Source organism: Pollachius pollachius (genome assembly GCF_949987615.1).
Source record: "Pollachius pollachius genome assembly, chromosome: 11".
Taxonomy (NCBI): Eukaryota; Metazoa; Chordata; class Actinopteri; order Gadiformes; family Gadidae; genus Pollachius; species Pollachius pollachius.
Window position 1 is genome coordinate 11,252,855 of NC_136944.1, and position 10,690 is coordinate 11,263,544.

Below are 10,690 nucleotides of genomic sequence, written 5' to 3' on the forward strand. Positions count from 1 at the left end.
GCTGGCCCTGCTCGTGAGTTTGTTGGCCACGTCAGTGGTACAACACGAATGCACTCAAGGTCGCTGCAGCAACCCCGAAGAGTGTGTTGACCGTGTCGGTGGTACAACACGAAAGCACTCGAGGCTCGCTGCAGCAACAGCTGCAGAGTGCGATTAATTTTCACTGATCTCGCTGATGGTATTTTCAGCTCATCTGTTTTATTATGTGGTATATGATTGACTCTTAATATGTGTTGTGCATTGGGTATGCCATTTATCTTCCAGAAGCAGTCTGGGTCCTTGCCCCCTTTTTCTACGGCGGGTATGTATGTTCTCATTACTCCCTTTCGCTATATCCAGCCCCCCAGGAGCAGTGCATACTTCCGCAATCCACCAGTGCTCAGCGGCAACGCCTGGTATTGCAGCTTTTTAAGCGGGCTGTGGACGGGTCCCTCGATTCAAGGGGCCCAGAAGTAGATGTCTCCGTTCACTCCAATACAAGTGGGGAACAGGAATGTGTCTCCGCAAAAAATGTCTGGATATTAATCAAAAGCTCATAATTATCTTTATACCATATAGTAAGAAAATGCAACTTTTCTTTTTTCAAAACGCCACCTCAAGGGTTTTATTAGCCGTTTTATTTATCTTTTTTTTGCAGGAGAAGGAGGGGTGGGCAGCTGAAAGGAGTCGTAGTGAAACAAATGTTGTTTTGGCACGGCATCCGAGAGAGCTCAGTTAACTTCTCGTGTCCTAGGTTATTCCTTTTACTTAACATGAATGACGTTGATGGTTTTTAGGCACAGGGTTGACTTTTTATCACTTAAAGTCGCCGAGGGATGTGTAGACAGACCTCTCGCTTATGATGCTACAATGCTATCAATGATAGACAACGAAAATATTTCTGCATCCGGCACATCATGCACTAGGGCGTGGCTGGTTCCCATGATGCGGAAGCAAATCTCTCCTTGATGTTGGCCGGCGCCATTGAGCAGTTTTAATAGGAATGAATGGGCGCCATTTATTCATCCGCTGTCCTTTCTTTAATAGGTCCATGGCTATATCCCATCTTTTGGGGGTAGGCTCCGCCCCTGCCAGTCCAGGGGCCTCTACAAATTCTCTTTTTTGCATAGGAAATTTCCTTTCCTATGGAGATGACCCGGAAGTGCTTGGAGGAAAGGTGGTTCGAATTCTAAAAAGGCTTAGGAAAGGAGCATCGATGCTTCCTTTAACCCTCCTTTAGCATAAGTTACTCCTGAGCAACCTTTGCGAAAGGAAAGGAGATAGTGGTATCCCATAATCCTTTACGGCGGCAATATTTAAAGCAACATGCCACCAACAAAGTTTACAGACTCTACGCAAAGACGCATGAGAGACGCGGTAAAGCAGAAGAATAGAAGAGAAGAAGATACAATTGATAATAATGGATACCAATTCCAGAATCATATTATTTGAATCGAAATTAAATCATTTGTTGCTGGTTATTAAGCACACAACATACACCGTAAGAAAATAAAATGCCGACTTCACATTTAAGAAAGACTACTGGGGGCAGTTAATTTCAACATCAACATATGTTGAGCCTCTTTTTTTCATGCATGAATTGGGATTCAAGTGGCCTAAAATATTTTCGTTGGCCAATTCCGACCTAAGTGATTCTCACTGTTGGTGACAACCTGATTGAAATCAATGCAACAAGAACGCACAGATTAAAAAGAGCGCTTGTTGTAGACCAACTTTAGAAAACTGTAGTTCCACTGTAGAGACGCTAAAGGTCAGCAATACTCCCCGTCGCGCAATGACGTCGGTTAGGAAAAGTGGAGTCGAATTCATTTTAAACAGCGCTGTCTTTTCCTATCTTCGAAAGGAAGGACCTTTTCATCTCTCCTTGCCCGATGACGTTTCCACAAAGGTTAAGTAAGGAGGCATAAAGGTTAGGAGATTTGTCTATTCGTAGAGGCCCCTGGCAGGACATGCCGAGTTATCACTTATTTCTAGTGTCATGTCCTCTCTATTGGGGAAGGCTCCGCCCCTGCTAGTCCTCGCAGGATATGTTGAGTCCAGACATCGCCCTGGATCCGTGACGGGGCTTACGGCAAAGACTTGTTGTGCAAAATATTCTCTTATGTTGTCATTCAAAATAAATCTTTATTCGCATTTATTGGTGAATGATTCTTCATGGGAGAACTTTGGCTTTGGCTCCCTGAAGTAAATGAACCGCGACATGGAGGAGAAAGGGATTGTTGCCCGTGATTGTCTCCCGCCGGAGCCCTGCTGCCGAGGTACCACCGCCACAAGGCACCCCCGCCGTGGGGCAGGAGTGCCTCGGCGCTGCCCGCTGCCCTCCTCCTCCATGTCATGGTTGATTCTACTTCAGATAGATGTGGCAGTGGAAGAACCAGAGACATCGGAGAACGCAGTCGTTTGAGATTCATAAGATCGTCTGGAGGTGCACACAGCATTTGGCCGTGAGAATATATATGATATAATATAGATATCTATGTATAATATGATATTATTTAGATATAGAGCTCCAGGACTCCCGCCGGAGCACCCGGAGTGTTCTAGAATATTAACAGAACATGGCTAAAAGCTGTGTGCGCCTCGCCATTGCGATACATCCACTGTAAACACAAGCGCATGGTACCGTGGCCGCAAGCTGCTCAGGGCCACACCCCTACCCTCCACCTTGACCCACCCCTAAAAAACGTCACGTTTGTTGAAAGCTCATTGTGGGACTGGCTCGTAGTGGCTGTAATTCTGCACAAAGGCAGAATTTCTTGAACGTTTTCAAATACTGTATTAAGGGCCCACTAACACCTATATATAAGCATCCATAAAGTAGCATGCCATAGGACCTTTAATATCATCTGCTGTATCTAACCAAGTCATTTTAACACAGCCAGTCTTGCCCACCCATATAGGATTCCTAGCATTTGGAAAACATTTTCTATGAACGTATATTCACACACCAAAAGAGCAATGTAAGATGTAGCATTGCGTCTGGTGTGCTGCAGACGGACACTATGTTGGTGCCAGAGTCATATGGTGACAATTTCACTAAGCCTCCTTCTATGCTAATAGCAATCGCTTAAGAGGACACTGACACAAGTCTGATCAGCCCATCAAGGGACAATTTCTCTTATGCTTGTATGGTTAAGCCAAGATCCATCTTGCATACAGTTATTTAAAGTAGGCTTACTTTAAAGTAGGCTTACTTTAAATGATGCGCTCGCCCATATTTTTACTTTTAATGTAGTAATTTGTAAGATTGAGCTCCTCCCAGTTAATAGGATGGAATATTTCAGAACTGCAAAAAAACAGTCAGTGTTCTGCCAACTCTCACTGGCTTTGCAACTGTGTATTGCAAACTGCTGATTTGTGACTGCCGATAGTTTTGTGACTGCCGATAGTTTGATTCTTATAAACTTACTGGTAGCCTAGGGCTGGACAGCATTTTTTATCTGTAGAATACATCAGTTTGTTACACGATGAGATTTTATTGAAAACATTATTGAAATCAATTCATGTGTCCAGTTTATTTTAAGCTACGAGCTAGTTGACATGACATTTCGACTGATGCGATTGATGTACTGGTGCGTAAAAAATGGTGCGAATTGTTAAAGGTCCCATGACATGCCACCAGGTGTGGTGTGATTTGCCGTTACAAGCCGTTTTGTAAATCGGCCCCTTATGACATCACAGGTGGGCGTGTCCACCTAGAGTGTGTGGACACGCCCACCTTGTGTGCTGGATAGATCAGTCTACCAGCCTACCCAGTGGACTGTAGCAAACGTTGCTCATCTATCCGTATTAATTGTTCCATTCATATTGAAAATATGAATGGAACAATTAATAAATAAGTCTAACATGGATGGTCTCTAGAAGTAGTAGCGCATTGCATTGATATATTCCCGCATTTTTGTTAGGGGTTTGGTGCAACCCAAAAATAAATGTGGGGGTAGATAGTAACGGAAAATAGGGAGGAAGAATAATAATAAGACAGATGATTATAATAGTTTGGCTTGCTTTTGCAATCACACTAATTATTGGAGTTGAGTATGGAAGAACAGTATAGTCTTGTGAGATAATTGTTATTTTGTAAACAGCCGTAGTTCTAAACACATTTTTTAAATTCAATTTGTGTGTTGTTTGTAGAAAACTTTGAAGTTATCTCTTTAAAAAAGTATAAACACCATTTCTTTATTTAATTGAGCAATCCCTGTGAGGAACTCAGCATTTCGATGAAGAATAAAACATGGTGATGGGGTCTGAGTATATCCAGAGCTATCAGATATATTCACAAGTCTCTTCAACCTGTCCCTGTCCAAAGCCATTGTTCTGCCATGCATGAAATATGCTAAAATAGTTCCCTTGCCCAAAAAACCTAGCAGCTTAAATGACGACCGCCCAATGGCACTCACACCAGTGATCACTAAGTGCTTTGAGTGGTTGTTCCAGAGGGACATCCTAGCCAGCCTCCCACCCAAATTCGATCGGCACCAGTTTGCATACAGAGCAAGAAGGTCTACAGAAGATCCAACTGCTCTCCACAGTTGGCCTCAGGGGAGCTATGTGAGGATGCTCCTTGTAGACTTCCCCTCTGCATTCAGTACTATAATTCCGGGGAGACTTGTCATCAAACTCACCACCTTAGGGCTCTCACCATCCATCTGTCAATGGATTATGGACTTCCTGACCAACCAATCTCAAAGAGTGAGATAGGCCCACACATCTCCTCCCAACTTACACTCAGCCCTGGCCCCCCTCAGGGCTGTGTTCTGAGTCCCCTGCTATATTCTCTTTACATTTATGACTACAGCCATGGACTCACACACACAAGCACATGCACACATACACACACACACATACACACACACACACCCCTCCCAGTAGACCTATGACAATGATGCAGATGTTTTGGTGTTTATATGGATCATTCCAAAGGTACCAGAGAATATATATAATTTGTCTGAACATATTGTCTGTAGAACTATTTTCAGTATACCTGCAAATGTATTTCATGTAGCTGCTGTTAAAAACTTGAATGTAATCCTTTAAATGAAGAGTTGATTCGCTGCACACTTTTGTATTGCATAATTTTTGTAATATTTTGTCAAGTCGAGTATTAAAGTGTAATTCTGGTGAAAATTGAACCAAGGTTCTTTTTCGGCATTAAAACCTATAAAATAAGCCCACCAGACACATTTTTTCGTTGACAAAGGAGTATAGAGCTTGCCCAAAGTTGCCCAGAGATTTTTTAACCACTAATATTGCTCAAAATAGCACCAAACCTCTGCAGTAGAATGATTAGGATCCCAACACTTATAACGAAGCAACAACAACTCCGGGAGTTTATTAAAAAGGATTGTTTTCCAAGACTTCACCTTAGCGGTAGGTCCATGTTTCCAGGACATTTAACTTAATTATCTCCCCTCTTGATACTTCGCTGTTTTTATCTGTTGCCGCCTCTATTATATTATTTTCGGTCTTTTTAAATAAACTCCCGGTACGCTAACAAAGTTGTTGATTCTTTGTTTTATGTGTAGGGACCCTAATCATGCTACTGCAGAGGTTTGGTGCTATCTTGAGCAATATTAGTGGTTAAAAAATGCAGATTTGCTATTAGCTAAGATTTTGTGGACCAGCGGACGAGCAGCTCCGGCGGAGGTAACTCAGCGGCAACCCTGCACAGCTAAGCTCTGGCAGTACAATCCCTTTCTCTGCCAGACTGCCGCTGAAGCTTCCCCCCACTACCAGTCTTTACTGGTTGTGGAAGTGACAGAGACGTCAGACGCAGTCTTTATGATTCATAATATCATCCGAGGCGCACATAGCTTTTGGCCCTGATATTAGATATAATATTATATATATACCCATATATAATATTATTATTATATTATATTATATAGATATAGAGCTCCAGGAGTCCGCAAACGACAACAATCCCTTCTCCTCCATGCTGTGGTTCAGTCTGACAGCTCATTGGTCAATGGGCAGCAGCTCATTTGCATTAAAGCTACAGACACCAGAAACAGCGCATTCTGAAGGGACTGAAACAGAGGGGTATAGCGGTAGGCGAGATTTTTTTCCTAAAAGCTATTTCCAGCAAACAGCTTCAAAAACATGTTTTCTATAACTCAAATACTATGTTTACTTGTTGGGAAAACACCATAATATGTCTCCTTTAAATAAATGGTGACCCTCAGTATGAAATGCATTTCAATCACTTTAATGTTTCCCGCTATAAGTAAACGACTAGTAGCCCCTACTCTGAAGGTTTTTCTATTAATTAAAATCAATGAAGATAATATATAATATACAACTCATAAATGTATGATTTTATTTGCTGTGGAAACAAGTGACGAACAAAAATATTCCTACAGCCCTGCATCACAGGGCTATACTCTTGCTTTTGGATGTAACACTATAACACCATTTAACGCTAGAGGGCATTACATCTTACATGCATTTTTTTTCTTCATGCAAGCCACAAAATAAAAGATGCTGTCTCTAGACCACCACTCCAACTCTTTCACACTGCAGTCAGTTTCAAAATGGGTGCAAGTCGCTTAGCAGTCTCTACCGTCTTCTTCCTTTCCCTCACACTCTCCAGTAGCCGAGGTAAGAAAAGCGCCTGATTCTGAAAATGAAGATATTTGTTGCTAGTTGAGAGTTCAAATTGAGCCTCTGTTTCGCTAACGTCATGTTATTACTTGTGGTTTGATACCGGTTTAAGGCCAACGTGATACAAAACGATTTTTCAGTCTGTCGGTCCATATATATGTATATGTTTGAATGTAAATAATATGTATCTATTCATGTTTCTATATATTTTCAGCTGCGAAGAGCAGTTGCATCCAATGGAGAAAACCTGGTGAATCTGTGAAAATTAGCTGCAGTCCAACATCACAACAAGATCATTTGTATTTGTCGAAGTTTTGCGAGAACGTCACTATTCTCCAATGGAACCTACAAGATACATTTACCATTAAAGATGGATGGGGGCCAAGAGTCAAGACAGAAACGACAGAGTCCAAAGGACTAATCATCACAATAGCCAACCTGACAACAGAAGACACAGGTTACTACCACTGTCGGTACACGGCGTTAAAAAATTTAAATTTGTTCTGGATGAGTGGAGCCGGCTCTGTTGTCCTGGTGGTTCATGGTGAGTTATACTTTGGGTTTACTACACATCATTCTTTGTTTTTATTCTGTCCAAAACACCAAAAATAGTCCAACGACATGTCAGTTTCAGTTGAAGATTAAACTTCAGGCCAGTGAAAGGATTTGGTTTTCTCTTCTAAGTTTTTGACTGTATCTCATAGACGCAGATGAAACCTTCTCCATGATCCTAGTAGTTGTGATGTGCATTATCATCCTGCTACTTCTCTCTGTTCTGGTGTCGATGTGGATCATTCGAAAGGTATGCAAGCATAATATATCTTATACATCACATTTTTTTGTTTTTGTATTGTGTGTCCTTGTGAAGTGTATTTTTGTATCTTGACAAGCGCTATATCTGAATAAAATGTATTATCAATATGTTTGTGTACGTGTGCGAGTCTATGTGCCAGAGCATGTGAGTGTGTAATTCCGTGTGTGAGTAATTGCATGTGTTGACTTGTTCAAGTATATGAACGTATTATGCAAGTACATGAATATGTCTGTTCATGCACTTGCAAGAACAGACAAAAAAAAAAGAAAAGAATATGTCTGTGTGGGGGGGGGTCCGTCTTCATTTTGAAACATTTTAAAATGTTTCTCAAAATTATCCCCCCCTCTGGTTTTTTTCACAAATCGCACCCTGGGTATGAGTGACATATGTGCGTGCATTCGTGTGTGTTTGATTGGGTGCTGGCGTGTGTAATCTGACTAATGACCTCCTTCTGCCAGAGGAAGTCTGTGCACGTTAATGCTGTGAGACCTGTCCACCGGGCCAACCCCAGCGACGTCTACGAGGACATGAGGAGCACCTGCAGGCGTTAGGCCCATCTGCTGCCTACTCCCATCATTGTGAAGCTCTCTACAATGATTGCCTGGGGGAAATTGATAGAATGTTTGCAATGTCATAAATGTGTGCAATGTCATAAATGAGGAGGGACCCCCCCCCCCTCCTTATTTTCTCCCTGTTACTTCTGGGGTCCAATCAGTTTAGTGGAAAAGAGTTGAAAATAACTTGGGTGCACTTGGTGTCAGACCAGGCAGATAGGGCCCTTATAATTAAAAAGGTTAAAAAACTGCTTAACTTCTAATTTGCAAGATGTCTGGTGAAGAGGAAGAACAATGTATACAGTACTAATTAGTTGTTCAGAAATGTATTCACTGAGGTCGTTTGATAGCCAACATGCCTGATGTGCACACAGTAGGTAGTGGTTGGTGGGGTGAAGCTTGGGTCCTCTGAATATCTCAAAGTTTAGCTCAGATTATTTGCACCAAATTTGGTAGGTGGGTTAAGTCCATGTCAAGTTAATAACATTTCACGCCAATTTCTGTACTATGTAATTCTTTTTCTGGTATTGCTGAAAAGGTTGGGTCATATTTAGCCTGTTGTTGAATGCAAATGTTGTACAGAATTGTTTAAAGATAGAACTGATTCATCAAAATATTTGTCTTGCATTTTGCATAACTGCAAATGTATTTGATGTACTCATTTAAATAAAAAAAATTATTCCAACCGAATCTTTGAATCACATTGCTAACCATATTACCATACTACCTATAACTTAATAGAAATTTTCTTTGAGCATTTCAAATTAAAGGAAATTATCTAAAATCTACTATTTATAAATTTTACAGTTTACTTGAACTTGTGTGTCTGTTAAACAAATTAGTGTTTGGGTCTGATATACTGCCACATCATTACTGTTGATTGATGTGAGGAAAGTAAGTTGGATCTTTATCAACAAATTAAAGTCAAATGTACTTTTTTACTTTTAAATGATCCATACCCTTGGACCTATGCCTGTTACTCAGAGGCACTGGGACAAAGTGACGCAGATAGCTTTAGGCTATAAAACCACATACACTGTCCCTCGCTTTGGCTTCCAGGATGAGCACAGTCTAGCACAGTCTTTATTTTTTGCTACTTTTTATAAAACATTTTCTTTTAATTATTTAGCAAATACCAAAACCATGCACCATGAGGTGGCTGTTGGCCACTCGGGTAAAGTTTCATGTTGATTAACTTTTTGAATTCTTGTGGCCAACATCTTGTTGGGCCGGTGTGCAAGCATCTAAAACATTTTCTTCATATTTGATATCCAACCATCAATATGGACAACGGTGGTCAACAAATTGTTGTAGAGTACTAGGCTATTGGAACTCACACCTGATGGAAGGCAGTGCTGGCACTACTATACAAGTATACAGGCACAGACACTCATAGTAGATGGCAAACCCTCAGATCACTAAAAACAACCACAGTCCGTTATCATATATAACAATTTCACAATTACATATACACATCACAAAACTTTGAAGTATCCAAATTCAGTTCAAAACAGACAAAATAAATAAATAATTCTTTAGGAAACAGGCTCAAGTGTGGTTGGGTATTACTTAATACTTATATTATATTTTATATTTCTTAATTGTGTGTGTGTGTGTGTGTGTGTGTGTGTGTGTGTGTGCGTGTGCGTGTGCGTGTGTGTGTGTGATGCCTTGTAGTGTGCATGATTTTTGAAAATGTGCATGATATGCATCCTGTTTCTTAAGGTTAGCGCTGCACATCACACCTAGCATGTTTGTTTATGACGTAGGGCACTGATGAAAGACTTCCTGTCAACACAGACAGGATGGAGAAAATACGGTGGTGCAGACATATACGCAGACATGCATCAACTCTATGGTGCCACTTGCCTTACTTTTTTTTCTCTCTTTGACCTTTTACATCACAGTGAGAATATATGAGCCAAAGTCATTCTATGTTTACTACTATATTAAATAGTCAGAATGAGATAATATAGTAAAGAAAAAATTTACAAATCAACTTAGTTGCAAACAGAAATGCTTATTACTTATTATCTTATATTTAATAAAAAAGGGTTTCAATAATGGACATATTAACAGCTATTTCATGATGTTTTAAACAAAGGCAAGATATACATGTAGTGCCCCCAGGCCATGGCTATGGGCATGAGTGACCATTTAATTAACTAACAGTTTACTGGGACGCTCCTAAAATCAAAGTGAATAAAAGTCATGAGCCAGACAAAATCTGTGGGCGTCTGCTTAAGTCATGTGCAGTTCAACTCAGTCATGTCTTCAATTACTTTTTTAACATCTCTCTTAAAGAACAGCATGTGCCAGAAATGTAGAAAGATGCTGTCATAGTCCCTGTTCCCAAATCCAGCTGTTCAAAAACTCTCAGTGATTTTAGACCAGTTGCTCTTACCTCTATTTTAATGAAAACCTTTGAAAAGATGGTGAGAACATAGCTTTTAATGGAAAACTGAGTGTGTGCTTGACCCCTTGCAATTTGCATATAGGCCACACAGGGGAGTAGAGGGTGCCACAGTCACTTTATTTAATTAAATTCTCAGTCATTTGGAGGGACCCGGATCTCATGCCAGGCTTTTATTTGTTGACTTCAGTTCAGCTTTTAGTACCATCCAGCCCCATATTTTAACTAACCGGCTTTTAGAACAATTTGATGTGAGTAAGAATCTTGCGGGGTGGATTCTTACCTTTTTATCATGTAGGACACAGA

General features: G+C 40.7%; 1 protein-coding gene across 1 annotated transcript; it reads left to right on the forward strand.

Moving 5' to 3' along the window:
• Nucleotides 1–6,488: 6,488 nt before the first annotated feature.
• On the forward strand, nucleotides 6,489–8,661 carry LOC307082355 (uncharacterized protein). The gene is made up of 4 exons (XM_079745899.1): nucleotides 6,489–6,600; nucleotides 6,818–7,147; nucleotides 7,308–7,405; nucleotides 7,876–8,661. Exons 1-4 carry the CDS (start codon nucleotides 6,534–6,536, stop codon nucleotides 7,966–7,968), a joined length of 588 nt encoding a protein of 195 aa, XP_079602025.1. The 5' UTR covers nucleotides 6,489–6,533; the 3' UTR covers nucleotides 7,969–8,661.
• The last annotated feature ends 2,029 nt before the right edge of the window (nucleotides 8,662–10,690 follow it).

Bases quoted from the DNA above. Each gene is read 5' to 3' on its own strand.
- LOC307082355 (XM_079745899.1), top strand. From the start codon at position 6,534: ATGGGTGCAAGTCGCTTAGCAGTCTCTACCGTCTTCTTCCTTTCCCTC. The intron at 7,148-7,307 runs GTGAGTTATACT...TGTATCTCATAG, and splicing joins TGTTGTCCTGGTGGTTCATG to ACGCAGATGAAACCTTCTCC. The intron at 7,406-7,875 runs GTATGCAAGCAT...TCCTTCTGCCAG, and splicing joins CGATGTGGATCATTCGAAAG to AGGAAGTCTGTGCACGTTAA.